At 32.8% G+C, this 19925-nt stretch overlaps 1 protein-coding gene across 8 annotated transcripts in view; it reads left to right on the forward strand.

Annotated features, from left to right (window-relative positions):
* LOC110036692 (3-isopropylmalate dehydratase large subunit, chloroplastic-like) overlaps positions 1-17138 on the forward strand; it is a 39875-nt gene extending 22737 nt beyond the window's left edge. For 3 of the 8 annotated variants that reach the window (XM_020741193.1, XM_020741192.1, XM_020741191.1), the window contains exons 3-9: positions 6801-6884; positions 7036-7085; positions 10757-10811; positions 12165-12212; positions 12295-12452; positions 16366-16470; positions 16822-17138. In XM_020741193.1, coding sequence (XP_020596852.1) covers positions 6801-6884; positions 7036-7085; positions 10757-10811; positions 12165-12212; positions 12295-12452; positions 16366-16444 — 474 coding nt within the window. In that variant the 3' untranslated portion in view covers positions 16445-16470; positions 16822-17138. The remainder of the gene's footprint in view (positions 1-6800; positions 6885-7035; positions 7086-10756; positions 10812-12164; positions 12213-12294; positions 12453-16365; positions 16471-16821) is intronic. The other 5 variants (XM_020741194.1, XM_020741195.1, XM_020741196.1 and 2 more) reach the window with 5 other exon arrangements.
* The last annotated feature ends 2787 nt before the right edge of the window (positions 17139-19925 follow it).

Here is a 19925-nt window from a genome sequence, read left to right on the forward strand (position 1 = left end):
CTTAACCCATCTAACATGTTCACTAGATAGAACAGTGTTAAGCATTCTGCAGTTCCACTGATTAGCAGACCAATAATCTTTGACTTGACAATTATAGTTGGGGTTGGGGGTAAGGCACTCAAGTTTCTTTCCATTGCTAACCCAGTTATCTAACCAAAAATTGATTTGACCATCTCCCAGCTCCCATAGGAAAAGTTCCTTAGCTTGATCTCTGATGTTCAATAGTTTGGTCCACAATTTAGAATCCCCCAATTTTTTGGTTACCAATACAGGATGCAAAGTTCTACAATATTTCCCTTTCAAAAATCTTGCACCAAGACTATCGTGGGCCCTGAATCTGATCCACAATTTGCAAAGGTTTATGAAACCCAGGTGTTGAAAGTCTTTAAAGCCAAGCCCACCAGCCTGCAAAGGTTTGCATTACTTATGCCAAGAGAGCCAGTAGAATTGTTTCCTTTGACCAGACCAGAGAAATTTGTTGAAGATCCTTCCAATAGCTACTTGTGTACCCTTTTGCATGGAGAACATTTGGAGGACATAAGAAGGCATTGCTGTCAGAATACTCCTCAAAATAGTGATCCTCTCACCATTGGACAAGGAGTTAGTCCAATTCTCTAGTTGTGCTTTGATTTGATCAATGATTTCCTGGAATTGTGTTTGTCTAGTTCTGCCTTTGAGTAGTTGTACTCCAAGATATTTAATGGGGAGATTAGCATGGCAAAATCCATTATAAGAAAAAATCCAGTGCTTGATCTGAGAGGTGGAGTTAGTGTTAACAATGAATTGACATTTCTGTTGGTTAAGAGCCATACCTGAAGTATGTTGGAAGTGTAGAGGACATTTATGTATCCTCCTGACAGAATTCTTGGAAGCATTAGAGAAGATAATAATATCATCAGCATAAGCTAAATGGCTTATAAGGATATTAGATCTGTGGTGATAAGCCAAATGTGGTGAGTTAGTAAACAACTTATTCAGTTGTCTGGAAAGATAGTCCAGAGCAAGTATGAAAATTGTTGGAGACAAAGGGTCTCCCTGCTTGATACCCTGGTAGCATTAAAGAAGCCATGGCATTTTTCATTGATCAGAACTGATTGAGCATTGCATTTCAGCCTCTGTGGATCAAATTGATAAAACTTTCATTAAAACCTCTAGCAGAAAGAATGTCAAGAATAAATTCCCAACTTATGGTATCATATGCTTTGCTTATATCAAGCTTGAAAATGACATTTCCCCCTCTACAATTTCTGCAAAGGTCTAATAGGAGTTCCTGGGCAAGTAGAATATTATCTGTAATATTCCTCCCTTTAATGAAAGCCACTTAGTTGTCACTGATGAGATATTGGAGATGTGGTTGAAGCCTGACAACAATGATTTTACTGATTATTTTGGAGATCACATTAGTTAGGCTGATTGGCCTGTAATCCCCCCAAGTTTTTCTGTTTTGGTTCTTTGGTATCAAAGTGATGGTAGAGGCACTGAAGTATCTAGAGGATCCACACCAAGAAAGAAATTTTGAACAGCTTGCATAATGTCTTTGCTGGTCCTGTCCCATGTGGCTTTATAAAGTGTTGAGGTATATCCATCTGACCCAACAGCTTTAAGACCATCAATGGAGTCTAAGGCAAGTTTTATCTCATCTTCCAAAGGAATATTAGTGAGGTTTAATCTTTGAACATAATGTTGACAGTTAGAAAATATATCTGCATCAATTGGGCTTCTGTCAGACTGATTACTAGTAAACAAATTTTGGAAGTATTGTATTGCATCACAAGCAATATCATCAGCATTGGTCAATTTCTGACCATTGGTATTAGTAATGTTGAGAATCATATTGCACTTCCTCCTGTAGTTGATACAGACATGATAGTATCTTGTATCTCTATCACCATCAATGAATTTTGAGGCAGCTGCTTTCTGTTTTAAGAAACATTCCTAATAGCTGATTTGTGCAAGGAGTCTCTCATTAGCATGATGGACCTCAAAGTCAGAATTCATCCCCATTTGTAAACCTTCTTCCAGTCTGTGAACTTCTTTTTGGATGGCATAAAGTTGCTCATTGACATTGCCAAATCTATCCCAATTCCATTTTTTCAGATGAGAGGCTAAATTCTTTTGCAGGAGCCACAATCTGATCCAGGGATCTGCATCATTGTTAGACTCCCAATTTTTATCAACTTCCTTAAGAAACTCAGGATGTAATGCCCACATATTCTGAAATCTGAAAGGGATATGAGAGGGTCTAATAGTATTCTGTATGGAGCAAAGGATAGGTCTATGATCAGAACCAACCATAGCAAGGTTTGTGACAGTAGAGTAGGGAAAAGTTTGAAACCATAAGGAGTTGCCAAGCTGTTTATCCAGTCTTTCCCACAGTGTACCTCTTTTCCAAGTAAACTTAGGCCCCTGAAAGCCTAGATCAAATAATCCAGTGCCACTGATGAAGTTGTTGAATTTGGTGATTGGAGATGGTAAGGGGGCTTTACCCCCTCTTTTTTCAGTTGGTGAAGTGATGCAATTAAAGTCACCACCTAAAATCCAAAAGGAGTCAATCTGCTGTCCCAATTGTATCAGCTCATGCCACAATTCTTGTTGGTGTCTGGGAAGACTGCTAGCATAAATAAATGAAGCATACCCCACCTGTGCTCCAATAGAGAATTGAATATGAAGAAATTGTTGATGATTAACAAGCAAGGTGCACTGAATTTCAGGTCTGACAAAAAGCCAGATTTTATTATTAGAATTAGCATAAAAAGTAAATTTGGAAAAATTTTTGGTAATATTCTAGGGATATTTGGTGACCATAGGCTCAAGAATGGCAAAACACCAAATCTTGTGGGTTATGATAAGATGTTTCAATCTCATAAGAGAGGAGGGGTGACCCACTCCTCTAATATTCCAACACAAAATATTAATCATGAGGATCATTAATATTCCAAAAGGGAATACTAATCACTGATAGGTAGAAATTGAATAGAAGGTTGAGATCTTGATCTAGTTCTTCCTCTATTATAAGTAGAGGTAGAGCCATTACTAGTCTTAGCCTTCCCTTCATTCGTCAGCGAACTTGTTCCTTGTAATAGTTGTTGCACCTCAGAAGCCTGTTTTTTCTTCTTCCTGGTCTTCTGAACTTGCCAATCTTCTTCTAAAGTCTGTTGCAATTCATCGACAACAGTATCAACAATTTTAGTAACAGCCTCAGTGGCCAGGGGACTGTTCAGCACAATTTTCCCTTTTTCTCCAAGTGTGGGGGAGGGAGGGGTAATTATAGTGAATTCATTGGGTTCTGCTCTCACCACTCTTCCTAGAGTGACCTCCATGATATCTTGGAATTCTGATAGTTCCCCCAAAGGATCACCAGAGGGAATACTATCAGAAATTTTTGGAGCATTATTATTGGCAAGAGTAGTACTGGTTTGCCTGACAGCATCACTGTCAATAAATTGAACATTTGTAATAGGATTGTTGCTTGGACCCTGTTTAGCAGCTTGACTAGCTACCCTTTGATTCACAAAGGCCTTTTTTGTAGGGGGGTGGAGCCTATAGCATCTCTCAATGGTATGACCAAATATTTTATAGTGTTGACAGTAAAATGGTTTTTGTTCAACAATTATATCCTGCCAAAAACCATCAGCTTCAGAACCAATCCATATACTGTTTATCTCTGGAAGGGTTATGTCTCTCTCAACCTGAATTCTGGCAAGTGCAAGTCTTGCCTTGTTGAAGGTAGGAGCATCTACCTTGAGGGGTGTACCTAGTGCTCTCCCAATATTAAAAAGGGCATTTAGCTTGAAATAAGGTAATGGGAGACCAGGTATCTTGAACCAAACTGGGACCACATGGAGCTCCTTTGTTGGGTCAAAGTCCCTAGTCCATTTCTGTATTTTCATTATAACTCCTGCTATTAAGACTGCTTGTTTAGCAAAAAGCCTAGTATAATCTTCTTCCATAGATAGTTGGATAAGAAGATGCCTGCCATCTATCAAACCAAGCTTCCATTGTCCAATAAAGTTCAGAGAATCAAAAAAGCTTCTAACAAGATCCATTATGGGGTGACCCAATTGGAATTTTCCAACTAGAGTCAATCTGACTTCTTCATTCAGTGAAGCAATTTCAGTGGCAGAGAAATAAACAACAGTTTATCCATCTTTAGTGCCAAGGGGGTGGATGCAAGGGCAAAACCCCTTACCAGCAGCTGCATTGTGAAATTCCTGAGGGAATATTAAGTTTGCAGGATCTTGGAGAGTATCATTGGCTCTTCCAACAATACCAGCATATGTAGCTTTAGTCCAATGGGAATCAGTGTGGACATCAATAGGAGTGGCCATTGCAAAAGAAAAGACAGCCACAAAGCAGAAAACCAGATCTTTCCAGTAGAGAAAAGGGAGAAAGAACAAGTTTCAGCAGGCCAACAGAAAACCCACAGAAGTAAAAACTCCAGCTCAATAGAACAGTAACCCGTCTAAGAAAACCTAAAGCCAGGGAAAAACCAAGGAGAGAAAACCACAAGAGGGACTCCAAAGCAAGTGAGAAGCACAGCACACGACCTTACCAGCACCCACAGACACCACCAGCAGCAGAAAGGCTTCATCTCCCAAGAAACCCTAGCAGAGCACACACTCCAGCCGCCAGCTCCATCTCAATTCCTATATATATATATATATACACACACCACCTTACCAGCACCCACAGACACCACCAGCAGTAGAAATGCTTCATCTCTCCAAAAACCCTAGCAGAGCTTTTCATTCTGTGATTTATTTGGGATCTCACGATATAATCTAGGCTCATTAAGGACCTGAGTTCCAGAATGTATCACACTTGATAACATTACAATAACAAACAACAACTTAATAAATTAAAAGCAAAAACATGAATTGAAATCACTTGAAAATAAAAATTAGGTCCACGTTTGTGTATGGAGGCCTGGCCTGTCCACAGAAATAACAGTAACACCTATTAAGCACTCAATGAATACATTTGTAGCCAGCACATACAAAATAATTGAAGCAAACTTGAATTTTACAGCAATACTCATAAGTCAATAATTTTACTATAATGCTGAACGTTCAATAATTTTTATATTCCTCAGAGGGTTTTAATTATAGCCTACGAAGGGCCCACAATACAAAACTCTTCAAATCCTACTGGTTCTAGTTTAAAAAAAAAATGCAAAATTCAATTCTCCCAGCACATAAACAGAAGAAATCTGTTTTTAACTTTAAAAGCTTCAAATGACTCGACAATAAAGGTTAACAAGAGGTGGCAATGGGAAAACCAAAAGGTGGCAATAGTGGGAATCATTTTTTGTTCATTCTCTATTTTTTTAATACTGATATTTTTAACCAAATGATTTAAAATTCAACAAATTTTACAAAAAGATATTGAATATTTTTTAAATTTTGCACAGGGCTTGCATTAAAAATCTCCAAGCCCATGTTATTGCATCCCTGAGTTTCTGCTGAATGCTCTCTTCTAGCGGAGTCCCCTCCCCTGCTTCCTTTTCTGACTATGGCCACAGCCATCCTGATTGAAGCTTATTTTTATTCATAACTCCAATGTGTAAACATCATTGCTAGAATACTTTTCAGAATTTGTGGGTCATGCATTCTCTTTATTCCTCTTGAAGCCAACATTATCACATTGGAGACTCCCAAAGTCATAGTTCTTCAAAAATGGGGATCAGTGATAATTATTACATAATTGTCCAGCATGTTTATCACTTTTACATGTTTATCACAGATGTGATAAACATGTTGGAGTGCTGTGTAAGCTGTTCATTCCCTTTTCACTAATTTGTACACTTTTTTTTAGAAACTCTCCTCAATCCGTTGCTATCGATTTTATACGAGGACAATACTCAACAAGCACTTGCTGATTCTTAATGAGTTAAAGATCAGAAGGAATCTATATTATTTTGTTTTATCTAATTTTAAGATTCTACTTTCGAAAAATTCTAAAGTTCAAGCATCATGTAGAAATTGTTTTCATCCAAGCAATACTTTTCTTGATCTGAACAAGACATAAGAAGACTCGACCAATAGATTAGGGGCATTGAAATATTTTGTTTCCATGAAAATGAAACCGAGCAGAGAAGAAAAAATTGATATACATGTCATGACCGCCATTACTCCATATGTAAATGTTAATTTTGGAAAACACATTTGATGTATAAAAAGAAAAGTATTGCCCATTTTCAGTAACCTATACAGTAATTTTTAACAGTACCATGCATGGTACAGGGTACCATAGAACCTCAGCGGGTAATAGAACAATGAAGTCCTCTAAAAATACTGTAACTTGTAGTCTAGACTTGCCCATCTTTGCTTGTTTTATGTAGTGTTTCCTAAATTTTCATGTATCTGCTCGACAATTTGTATTTGTTTGCGAACATTATACTATTTTCCTTGTAGATTATATTGAAATGGTTTTAAATACAACCTGATGCATGTTAAAGTCTAGTTTTCTTTTTATCTATGGCTCATATTGCTAAGTATTTTGTTGTAAAATTAGAACTTTTGGACTTCTTTTGTTTAAATTGCTTTGACTATGTTTAACTGGTTAACTGCAGTTGGTCGATTGCTTAAAGTAGGAATTTTTAATATGTTATAGGTGTTTTCTGAGCTCTTGAGAATATGTTTTTCCTGTTTCTGTGCAGATTATTTTAAAATTGCTGTTGCTGAAGTAATTTATAAATCCATGGAATTCATTTTCTATTACATAGATTACATCGCCTGTGATGTCTTCAACAGTTGTTTTTATTTTTGTAACTAAATTTTCATTTATTTGTAACTGATTAGATGGAAGATTGCAACATGGTCACTGAAACTGATGGAAGAAATGGGGCTGGCCCTGCATATGAATTTTCATTCTATTATATTGATGTATGGCAGCATGTCCTTACATTTCTCAAACCTTGATGTGCCTCAAAAGCTCTGCTCTTCGGAGTTAAAAAATTACAAGAGCTTCAATGAAACCTATTTTATATTATATTATAACGCTTTAAATAACTTATTTTGACATTAATCTTTGCAGGATAAAACTTCTTTGGAAAATGAACCTGTATACATTGATAAAGATGACAGGTAACTCTAATTTTTTTCTTAAATATTTTTGAGTGATTTATTTTATAAGCTAGGAGTGTCAATAAATGAAATGACACTACAATCCAAAATGAATCCGATCAGAAGATTCAAATTCGAGTTGACTTGACTAATTTCTAGTTTGGGTTCAGCTTGAAAATTTTGACCCGTTTAATTTTAGGTTAGGGTTTGGTCATTTGATAATGCATAGCCGTGGCATGTTGGATGGTAGATTCGGCGTAAGTCCCCGCTGCCTCGAGTTCTAATCCCAGCTGGGTCGAAATAGCACATTTGGGTATTGATATTTAGGGGACAAGATAGTTTGTCTTAAATACCGATTCCTTTTTTTACACACACACACACACATATATATATATATATATATATATATGGTAAAGAAGTAAATGTGTGAGAGTATTGTGTCTACTTCTATTTAATTTTGCGTGAAATATACAAATCGAAATGCTAAAAGCTAATGTTTAAAAAATCAGTGGTTGTGACTGGTTAGGTCTGAAATATGTAGAAGTGTTTGCTATATTGTTTTTTGCATTTTGAGGAAAAAGGTGCTTTTAAACAGATGGTAAAAATATTCACTAAGAGAATAGTGTAAACCACTCCTTTAATACTGTAGCTATGATGAAGGGCCAACCATCCATTAGTGAGAGCAATGTTCATGACTTAAATTTGACAAACCATAGAGTTCATGGGAAACATACATCCAAATTATATGAATACTTTTCTGATTATTGAAGAGGATTTAAAAATACTGCAATCATTCTCTTTTAGTTGACCTTTCATGATAGTATCTTCACTTTTGTTTAGCATGAGTATGAATTTGCTGAAGTCTTGCAATGTCTAGCTTTGGTTATAACTTCAACCTTCCTTTAATTATTTCCCTTTTGACACATCTTCTTAATTCAATTGATACGGTGTGGTGGTAATCCTTTTCATCCTTCCACAAGTTCTTAAGTACCAAAATCCTTATCAAGCAATAGACTAAAAATATCGTTATTCTACGTGTTTTTATAGGATACCCGAATTTCATCAAGTGATTACTCTTAATTTAGGGAGACAGCTTGAAGATTGATGATGGATTACTCCGACACTTAACCCTAATCTTCATCTCTCTTTGATTTTCATTCAGCTTTTTTATTTTCAACTTTTTCTTTTATAAAGAGTTTCTTCTCACCTTTACCCTTTTTTTTTTAAATTTCTCATTTCATGGGAGAATTGCTATGTCTGGCTAAGTAGGGATTTTTTGCCATTATTTATAGATTTTTATGAAGTAAAAGTTTACAAATGACAACGTTTAATAATAACAATAATAAATATTTTTAATTTATTTGGATTTTAACTATTGAGAAATTTTTCAAAAAAAAAATGTTGTACCCCTGCTTTGAAAATTTTCTATTCTGCCACTGCAAGGTGAGTAGGGGAGCACAAGGATGTTCATTGATGACGGAATGCAGTTTGCTCAGGATAGAGATTTGAGTTGCATTGTTTGTGGGCGATAGGGTGAGTGAGCAGCTTGGTGCGGGGAGTACGAGTGCATAGGAAATCACTTTGGGGTTTGTTTGACAAGTGCTCCAGGGCAAGCTAAAAGCAAAGGGCGAATGGGTTGGGCTGTGAGTGGGCGCTTTACAACATGGGAATATTGGCGGAGTTAGAGAAGTTTATGATAAGCTATGTATGTATAAGCTGGTGATACAATGTTATGAGAAGTAAATTTGATGACCTTTTTTATTGTACATAAATGCTTATTTGTAGCATACATTATAGATACAATAGGAAATAAATTGAGAGGAGAATTTTTATTGTAATTGGAGACTAATGTATGCTTACTCAAATTATAAATTTATTGAGTTTTATTATTTCTAAAAAGTATAATGTGTTAATACAAGTAATTATATTTTAAGTTTAATTGATTAAGTGATGTTGGTGCTTTCACGAGCAATCTTTTAAAATCAAAAGTATGTTCTATGCGGATGTTAAAAAATTTCTCCATCTATGTTGCTATTGATCTAATTTGTATGAATGGAAAATAAGTTTTGGTCCAAGTCTATGAGTTACGCTCTCAGTTACTCTCATTTTTTCTAATTTAAATGAGCTGGATAGAAGGGAAGGCTGTCTTTAGAAGTCAAGATGTGGGCTTGATATTTGTTTGTCATTGTTGAAGATAATTGTTGTTGTATGGGGTTTATCTGAATTTTGGAAATTTGCTATGGTTCGAACCAACATTCACTGAGGAAATGCTTGGCAGTAATGTCTTTCTGTCATGAATTTTGTGTGTGAATAATAGAGAATCTATCATGAAAAATCAGATTTTGGGATTATTTATATGCCAGATTATGTGCTAGTCTCCTTGTAGGATGTATCCATTCATTTTTCCATGTTTAGTGCACGTTTATTGTGTTTTCTGATCTTTTTCAATTTAGTTCGAAGTTGATGTAATTTGCTTTAAATCCTATGGAGTAATTTGAACATTTAACTAGGGCATCAACTAAGTAAGTTGTATAAGAATTGTAAATGTCATTCCTATTATATTAAAACTCTTTTAATGGTTAATAAATGTTTTTGTTTTCTTCTCGACTCAGCGTAGAGTCGCCCCTAAAACTTTTTTAAATATGTATACACTCATTCGTAATAGCAACTTATTTTAAATAGGCTAAACATCAAACAAACTTTGGTGAATATCTGTTTGTTGCTTCAATATACAAATATCAAAACTTATGCCCACTCTTCAAATCATTGAAGTGCTAGCTTAATAAAAAATTTACATCCAAAATAATGCATGTTAATTCATGTGCTACACTTCTAGTGAATGAATGAAAATTCATGACATTAAAAGCAAAGTTAATATATGAGATTTGTGTAGGAAGCCTTGATCCCTAGAGTGAGTGAGTAGAATCTAAGAGAAACTTAGATTAATTCATACTAACTATTTGAGTTATGAAGTTGTTTAGTACTAGGAGTGCGGGCTTGTGATAATGAGTATACACCAACATAACTCTGATATTACGAGAGAAATGGATATGCTATTGATTGAATTTTGGTGCCTATATTTAGGCATACCTGATGAATACAAACGGAAGACAATAAATAGAAAATATCATCAATTTTGAGGATTGAAAACAATATTAAAAATTAACTTTTTAATCTAGTTCTTTCCTACAATAAATTTTTTTTAGTCTAGAACTCCTCTTTGATAACCATGAAATAGTTTTTTCTGTTCGCACTGCATCTAGGCATGCATTGATATGCATCATTGTTTCTCTTTAAACCATGGTGAAATGTGCTGATATTCACTGTATATGTTAAATTTTCTGAAGGTAGCATTATAATCTTTTGATCTTTTTTGTTTTCTGGACTTATTTTACTTGTGTTGTGTGTAGTGTTTTGTTTATAATGGTGTTGGTGTTCCAAATAGGCAGGGACATCTTTCCTCTCATTACGAACTTTTTGTTCTCACCCTTTGATTGTACTAACATGTGTTCGTTGCATTGCACGTGATTCTTGCCTTGTAGGAATATCCATGATTTACCTTTTTATTTTATATTTGTATAAGTTTGCTTTTTGGAGCCTTACAATTTTGCAATATTAAGGATTTTTTATATTCTGTTCTAATTATATTCTTGCTCAATTTCTTTGTTGAGCTTGTGAATCCTGAATTTTAGGTTTATTCAGGATTATAGATTTGATGTCTCTAAGTTGGAACCTTCAGCTGCACAGGTTTGTGTACTATTTTATTATTTTGCCATTTTCTCTGTTATCTGAGTTATTAAATGCAGGCATAGCTTAAAATATCATCATCATTAATTCCTTTCCCTTTTAGTAAGAGAATATAAAATGTTAAAATTGATAGGGCATGCATTAGATTTTGCACTTACAGAAAGTTAGAATATTCTTTGGCTTCGGCAAAGTGTTTTTTTCAAAGATTTAGTTCATCAAATTTCTTAATGTTTTATTATTTAATTCAAATTTATTAAGCATAATACTAAAACCTTTTTACTAAAAATGACTAAGTAACAAGAGAAAAATGAGAGAAATAAATTTTAGAGAGAAGTTATTTTAGCCAGTTCTATAGGATGTATAAAATTTGAATAAATAGTTGAATATTTCATTTTCATATTCTTTTGGCCCCTATTTTTAAGCTTGAGTCTAGGCACGATGTTAGAGCAACATAATACAATAAAAATTAAATTGAATAGCAGGGCTTAACAAGAGATTGCCTTAAAATAAAAATAGCTATATGCAATAGAAATAGAATTGTAGAGCAGGGCTTAGCAAGTGATTGATTTAAAATAAAATTAGCTATAATGTAGTATTTGATGAAGTTAGGAGTACATGCTGATTTCTAAACATAGGGCTGACTCAAGTGAAGTTGTCAGCCGACTTCACTTAGGGTTGCCAAGTTTTAATGAGTTGTTTTTGATCCTTCTGCAGTACCACGACCACTTCCGCATTATTTTTTCTTTTCTTTAAATAACATTGATTTGATGACTTTCGGTAATGTTGCTTGGTTTGCCGGAGTTGAGCATGCTTGATAAAATAGTTTGGCCTATTTTAACTCATCAACGATTTTGCTATATTTCTGTCGACTTAAAAGAGTTAATCTAATTGAGTTGACTAGATTTTAACCTGATTTAGCCATTATATTGGTGTACACTTCCATTGTTCATTATCTTTACAATTTGTCCATCAGAATTTGATGCAACAATTAGGTCGCCTCTACTCTGACTTCAAGTTCATTGATTCCAGCTGAAACATGTTTCACTGCTTATTGAAAAAATTTTAGTTTTTCAATCATTATGTTTTTTCATTACTTTGTCTCCATTTAGTTAGGAGAAAATGAAATGAAATTCAAGTAATTTAGGGGCCGACTCTATTGATTTCAGATTTTTAGTTCTTTATTTGTTTCCTTTCACATATATTCGCAATCAAATAGCTTTAGTGTAGGACTTCAGAAATTTTGTATTTTAAATGGGGCTGTTTTTAAAAAGATGGGATAAGGCTGATAATGGCAATTATGTTTGTGATGAAAATTGCATTATTGCTGGAAGTAATTCATATCTCTATAAGCAGGTAATGAAGTGTGAAGTTCCCATGCATCTCTTCCAGGCCACCCATGAGGTATCATCAATATATTCGTGCAGCGTTAGAATTGGATTTGCTTTTGAAAAATGATATACAATGCTCTATTGACTTCTTATAGGCCTGGAAGGATATAGATATTGATTTCAAGTTTCAGGATCAGGTGGAAAAACTTATTCCCAGATCTTTGGGGAAGCTAGCTTTGATTCGTTTGTCCATCCAAGTTTTTCTGTTTGCTTGCATAGCCCTTGAGGAAATGCTCACAGTAATTAACCTCAGGCAAGTACCTTTTGTTCCCTTTTTACCTGATAATGCAAATTTGTAATGTTAACTGCTTTTGCATGGATGAATAATAAGTCTCCATGAATGCTAATGGAATTTAGACGCTTGTTTTGAGTAAGAGACATAGGTATAAGATAAGGAGATTGTAGCGAAATGAATTTTGGTAAATATTTGCTTGATTATGAATATAATAAATATTGATTTGGGACCCACATACAATCTACGAGATTGATAACTTAGGTTTTAAACTTTGGTATTCTGGTAAGAGTCGCACTAGAAATGGTATAAGTGTAATTATATATTAGAGTTTGAAAGATAATGTTGTAAAAAATTAATAGAGTTGGAGGAGATTTAAATGGACATGCTTATTAAGATTATCATTGATACTAAGATTTTTATTAATATAAGTGCTTATGTTCCTCAAGTAGGTTTAGATATAGGGTCTAAAGGTAAATTTTGGAATGATTTAGAAGACTTAATACAAATGATATCTCTTGAAGAAAGAATTTTTATTGGAGGAGATTTAAACGGACATGCGGTAGTGGTGGAAGATTTCAGAAATATTCATGGTGGCTACAGTCTTGGAAAGACTAATGAAGAAGCTAGAGCTATTTTAGATTTTGCTTTAGCGTATGATTTTGTTATTATTAATACTTTATTTAAGAAAAAAAACGAGCATCTTATTACTTATGAGAATGTATCTAATAAAACACAAATTGATTATTTTCTTATGAGAATAAGAGATCGCCGAGATTGTAAAGATTGTAAGGTAATTTCAAGTGAGGATTTAAGCACTCAACATCATTTATTAGTTCTAGATTTTAATGTGAAGAGTTGTAAAATAAAGAATACTCAGACTTATCTTCGTAGAATTAAATTGGGGAACCTAAAAGATATAAATAAAATTATTTTTATGTGTAAATTTCAAGATTTCAAATTATGGATGTTCTTGAAGAAGTAAATGCTATGTGGGATAAAATAACAAACACTATTAAATAAGTAGCAAAAGATGTACTTGGAGAATCAAAAGAAAAAATTTTTATAATTAAAAATAGTTGGTGGTGAAATAATAATGTGCAAGAAAAGATAAAATATAAGAAGTTATGTTATAAAAATTGGTTTAAATGCAAAAGCTTAGAGAAGTGGGAAAAATATCAAACGGTTCGCAGGGAGTCTAAAAGACTAATTGTGATGCTAAAAGTTTTTCTTTTAATGATCTTTAAAATAGATATATACTAAGGAGGGTGAAAAATATATGAATAAACTAGTCAAACAAAGAGAATCGAAAATAAAGATTTAATTCCAGTAAAGTTTATTAAAGATAAACATAAAAAAGTACTTTTCTTAGAAAAAGATATTCAACATAAGTGGGTAAGATATTTTGATAAACTTTTTAATGAAGTTTCTGAAAATACGATCGATCTTAGTGATCTTAATATCATTAATAATAAAAAAGAAGTTGACGAGGCTTTAAAGAAAACTAAGGGTGGAAAGTCTGTAGGACTTGATGATATTCCAATTGAAGTGTGGAAATATTTAAGTGATTTGGGAGTTTCTTGGCTTACTAAACTCTTTAATATTATTTTAAAAACTAAAAAAATGCCTGAGGAGTGGAGGAAGAGTATTTTGGTCCCCATTTTTAAGAATAAAGGGGATGCACAAGAGTGTGCAAATTATTGAGGAATTAAGTTGATGTGTCATACTTTAAAACTATGGGAAAGGGTAATTGAACATAGGTTAAGACGTATTACAAAGATTTCTCATAAACAATTTGGATTTATGCCAGGTAGGTCTACTATGGAAGCTATACATTTATTGAGAACTTTGATGGAGAAGTTCAGAGATAATAAGGAGAATCTACATTTGATTTTTATTGATTTAGAAAAAGCTTTTAATAAGGTTCCAAGAGATATCCTTTGTAGAATTCTTGAGAAGAAAGATGTTGATATGATTTATATTCAAGTAATTAAGTATATGTATACTAGAGTTGTTACTTGTGTTCGAACTGAAGGAGGATTGACCAAATATTTTCCTATTTCTGTTGGATTACATCAGGGATCGGCTTTAAGCCCATATGTTTTTGCTTTAGTTATGGATTGTCTTACTGGACATTTAGAGGAGGATCTACCTTGGTGTATTATTTTTGCTGATGATATTCTTGTCGTAGATAAGACGAGAGAAAAAGTCTAGGAAAAACGTGAATTATGGAGGTCTACATTGGAGTCTAAAGGCCTTCATTTGAGTAGAACGAAAATAGAATACATGGAATGTGATTTTATTAGTAGTAGCTCTAGTGATAGAAATGTAACTTTGGGCGATCAAATTATTAAAAGGTGTGAACGATTTAAATATCTTAGGTCTTTTGTTCAAAGCGATGGTGATATAGATGGGGATGTTAATAATAGAATTCAAGTTGGTTGGTTGAAGTGGAGGAATGCTTCGGGCCTTTTGTGTGATAGAAAAGTTTCGCTTAGACTGAAAGAAAGATTTTATAAGACGGTGGTGAGACTTGTACCGCTCTATGGCGCTGAATGTTGGCCTTTAAAAGAGAAGCATAATACCAAATTATGTGTTGCCGAGATGAGAATGATTAGTGGGATGAGTGGCTTTACACTTAGAGACAAAATGCAAAATGAATATATCCGTTATAGGGTTGGCGTAGCTCCTGTGACGGACAAAATTAGAGAAAGTCGTCTTAGATGGTTTGGTCACATTAAACGTTGATCATCTAATGATCCGATTAGGAGAGTAGATGTTTTAGATTTGACTTATGTTAGGAAATGTAGAGGTAGACCTAGGAAGACTTGGGCTTATTGTATAAGAAATGATCTTAATTTATTAGAACTAAATGAAATTATGACACTAGGACGCAATGGAGAAAAATGATTCATGTAGCCGACCCCATGTAGTGGGATTATGGTTTAGTTGTTGTTGTTTTTGTACTATGTTCTTAGAAGTTAAAACTACTCTATAACATTTTATCAATTTCATTATGTGTTTCAAGATCTTAGTCAAGGGGAAGACAATAGGTGGATGTATTATGGGTGGTGGAATTTACTACTTAACACTTGAGTTCTTCTTTAATATTTGCTCCAGTCATCATTTTGTATCAATATCAATGTCATTTGATTGATCCTATACCAAGACGACTTTTAGAGTTTATTCTTTTCTCCCTCTCAATCTCTAGGAGTTAATACAATGCTTTAAACTCAATAAAATCATCTGATGTTTTCTCCATCTTTCACATCGAGTCATAGTTTTCTTCTCTTTTTTTTCCCCACTCTGATATTTAAGATCTGAGTATTGCTTTTTTCCACAGGATTTAAAAACTTTATGAGAAAAGTGTCAAAATTGTTTTTGACTCTGTGCAGGAGGTCCCTTTAGTCCCAAAGTTTTTAAAAGTATTGATTTAGTCCTCAAATTTTATTAATTTGGATTGAAATAGTCCCCAATGACGACCATTTAGTATGGGGATTTGTTTAGCAATTTTATAGATTCCGGGACTAAAATGATCTCATATAAATAGTAAGGGGATCATTTTGGCGCTTCACTCAATTTTTATTAAATTTTTTTGATGATCACTTTTGCATCTCATAAGCATATTTACCAGTATGGCCTGTGTTTCACGCTTATAAGAAAATAAAAGTTTAGTTTTAACCATATGATTAGAGCTCTACGTTTGGATATATGTTGGAAGCATAAGAAGTTTGTTAGTCCTCATGTTTTCTTTTAAAAAAAAAAAGACATGTATTTACCAAGTCCGCTTAAATTTTTCAAGCTATGCAACAAACTGGCACATTTTAAAGAAGAAAAGAAAAGCAGAAGTTCCATGACCATACTGTAGAAAATTGAAATTTTACTGCATTTGTTCTGTTCTTCAAAGTGACACACTTTCAGGAACACATTGCAGGTATGCATCTCTATCACAAACAGGAATTTTCCTTACAGGTTGTGCCTTAAAAATACACAGATCTACTCACCTTACATAGCTGCAGCATTAGCATTCACACACCTGGTAATTGACTCAATAGACTTCTTACATCACAAAAATAATCATTTTTCTGTAATAAATTTTAAAGGCTGCCGATTGGGATCATCTTTGATTTTTTTTTATTTTTCTTATTTTTGTTTTATGCTATTTATAATTTTTTTAAGTGAAATAAAACTTGTTTGGTATGTTATACAACAAATTAAGTACATATAGAAAATGTAATAAACAAACATAATTAAGAAAAAAAAAACAAAAGATAAACAAAAAACAAAAATGATCCGAAACATGCCCTAACTGTATAATTATTTTAATCCATTTTTAATAATTTTTTCCATTTTCTTGTATTATTTATTTATTTATTATTTTTTTTTGTAGTGTTACAAGGTAAATGTAGAATAATGATTCAGTGCATATTTTAGGAGAGAGGTCTCTCTCATTTTGATGGTCTTGCAAGCAGGGTCAAGAAATATACTACCACAAACTTCACAGTTAAGTGGTATTGCCTTTGTCCTTCAAAGGGGAGGGCAAGGAGTTCAACCCACCCTTAAAAAAAAAAAAATTTCAGGGTGGGGTGAAGAAATTGTTGTCTTATATGATTATTTGTATTTTTATGGATATGAATGTATTTCAAAGCCTATACTTTATTTGTGGCTGATTAATCTTAAATTTTTAATGAAATGCTTTTTTTATTTTTTTTGTTTTAATGATTCAGTAATGTTGATACTGTTTACATGAATTATTAGTGTTTGGCTGTTCAATCTGATTATTTATTTATTTGGAGGAGCTTTTATATTTACTGTCATGTATATAGTTTTCAAATTAGTTATTTTATGTTTGCTTTGCCAAAAATACATTTTGCTTGGTAGAATACAAAGATAATTTGGTGGTCTATTACTCTCATTGTTTATGGAGATGCATTAATATGCATGCCGAAAAATTCATTCATTTTGTTAGGGGATAACATGAGCTTACTTTGCCGAAATATATTTATTTTTAATTTAATTTTTAGTGGGACTTTTTATATGAGAATGAAGAGGGAAATGAATAGATTATGAAATATCTTTTAGTGGCTTTTAATAAGATTTTAAAAATAGTCGTTGTTTTAAAAAAATTCAAAATTATTCATTCTTTTTGAGCTTGAGAAATATATGAATTCCAAAATTTTGAAATAGCGGGTTTATTAATAGGATATATCAAATTTTTTATGATAGAAGATTATGCTTATGTGATTTGATATTCGAGATTTTAATGTGTTGTCCATGTATAGTTTGGAATCAAATGTGTGTTATTGTTGATATTGTATATTATTTGAATAATTTTAATCGTTGAGATGAATAAAAAAACTAAAAATTAAAAGGTTGTATGATCAATTTTACTTTTTTTTATATTTGTTTGATGGTTTTGTTAAATCTTCATGCAGATTGATGATATTTGATACACATGAGATTCAAGCTTTTGACCAAAGAAATTTATATGAAATTAAGAATAAAAAGATGATTTTTTACTCTCTTAAAAGTAAAAGTTAATTAGCAATTATACATTTTGCATTATGTCATAGAGTGGCAATTTCTTAAATTTTCAACTTGTTTGAATGTTATTCGTTTAAAATTTATGATGGTTGTGTGCTGGAATATTTGAAGGGTAGTTTATTGTTCTGGTAATAGACAAATAGACGTGTTTTTAATATAAAAAATGAAAGTTTTATTTTTATGATATAAGGCTTACCAATGGTGCCCTACTTCGGAGTTGGTTTGTAAATAATTTTAGTATTACATTAAATGCAGATGGTCCATGATCAACGGACATTGATAACATTGAACAAAATTAAAATAAATGATGAATGCTAGTGGTTTGGTGATAGTGGTTGCTTAACTTAGCCATTCTTAATATGAGGTAGATAATAAGCTACAAGCTGAGCAATAAGCATTTGTTGATGACATGCACTCGATGTTGACCATTGATAAGTGTTAAATGTGTCGTTGAGTAACATTGAAAGAATTACGACTATCTCAGTTATTCTCTTACTAAGATGGTAGGCCGGATGAATGAAAAAAATCAAGTGTTGGATGCTGGTGGTGGTTGATAAAAAAAAAGCGTACTTACATACAACCAAACAATTCTTATGTATTTACATGTCTAAAAACTAACCTTCATATTTACTTGAATGCAAATAAAATCTTTATCACCACATAAAGAACTACCATATTCAGCAACTTTTTAAAAATGAAATGCTCATTTTCATGAATAGGTATATGATGCAAAAGTGCTATAGATGCAAATATCAAACTTTTGGTGTTAGATATGTATATACATAAGAATTGTGTGGTATGTATGTAAATCTTCTTATAGAATATTGTAATTTGTGTTACGGTTGATAGTTGGCTTATTTGTTGAAACTCTAGACAATCAATAAATATGCTTCATACATCAATCAATTGTAGACATTAGATGGCAGTTGACATGAAGCATCTAAACTCAAGCGATGGTTTATATTCTACTTGGTTTTCTCCTCAAATGGGAGATTAGGTGATAGTGAATACTTTTAAAGAGTTCTTGGCAATCAATATGATATACCAATATTATCATAGTCGAATATTTCACTTATATGATAAGATAATTGAGATTTCAAAATCTAGAGACATTACACAACCCATAAAATATTGGTATAGGCTTTAGGAAGATTTTAGTGGAACAATTAGTGTTTAGACATAAAAACTTATTGTGACATATTTTTATCATATTTCTCCATTATTGTTTGTGTGATATACAAAAAAAAATTATTTCCTAATTTTATGTTCTGCAAGTATTTCTGTTTTAATGTATTTTTGTGATGGTGAATTTTTATGTATTTATTTCGATTTAATTAATTTGTTAGTTTAAGGTCCATAGTTCTAGGCCTATAAGCATAAGACTAGAATTTTGGACTAGTGTTATAAGACATTAAACATGAAAGAATAGTAATAATTATCCATTAACTTTAAAAAATCCAAAAGAATTTAAGTGAAATGATAAACTTATCTTTGGATCCTAGGCCAATTTCATGCCTAAATCTCTTAGAGAGTATGCAAAACCAATGATAGATGAAATTCATTTGAGTATCAATAACCTTGGCATCGAAGCCAACTCTTTTGAGCTTAAACCAACTATTATCTTATGGTTTAGAAGAATAAGATTGGTCGATCACACATATATTACCCTAACATTCACTTAACTACTTTATTAAAATTTTGTGCCATTTTTGGGTATAACATCATTTTTAACAATGCTAATAGACTAAGGATATTTCCTTTCTCACTTAGGGATAAGCCCAAAATGCGGCTCATATCCTTAGTAATATGGTCATTTACCAAAAGGAACGAATTAGCTCAAAACTTTCTGGCCAAATACTCCTTTCTATTCACAAAAGCAAAACATAGGAATGACTTCACCTCCTTTATCTTGTTAGATGGATATTCTATCTATGAAGCCTAAGAAAGTTT

This window comes from Phalaenopsis equestris, unplaced genomic scaffold, assembly GCF_001263595.1.
Source record: "Phalaenopsis equestris unplaced genomic scaffold, ASM126359v1 Scaffold209746, whole genome shotgun sequence".
Taxonomy (NCBI): Eukaryota; Viridiplantae; Streptophyta; class Magnoliopsida; order Asparagales; family Orchidaceae; genus Phalaenopsis; species Phalaenopsis equestris.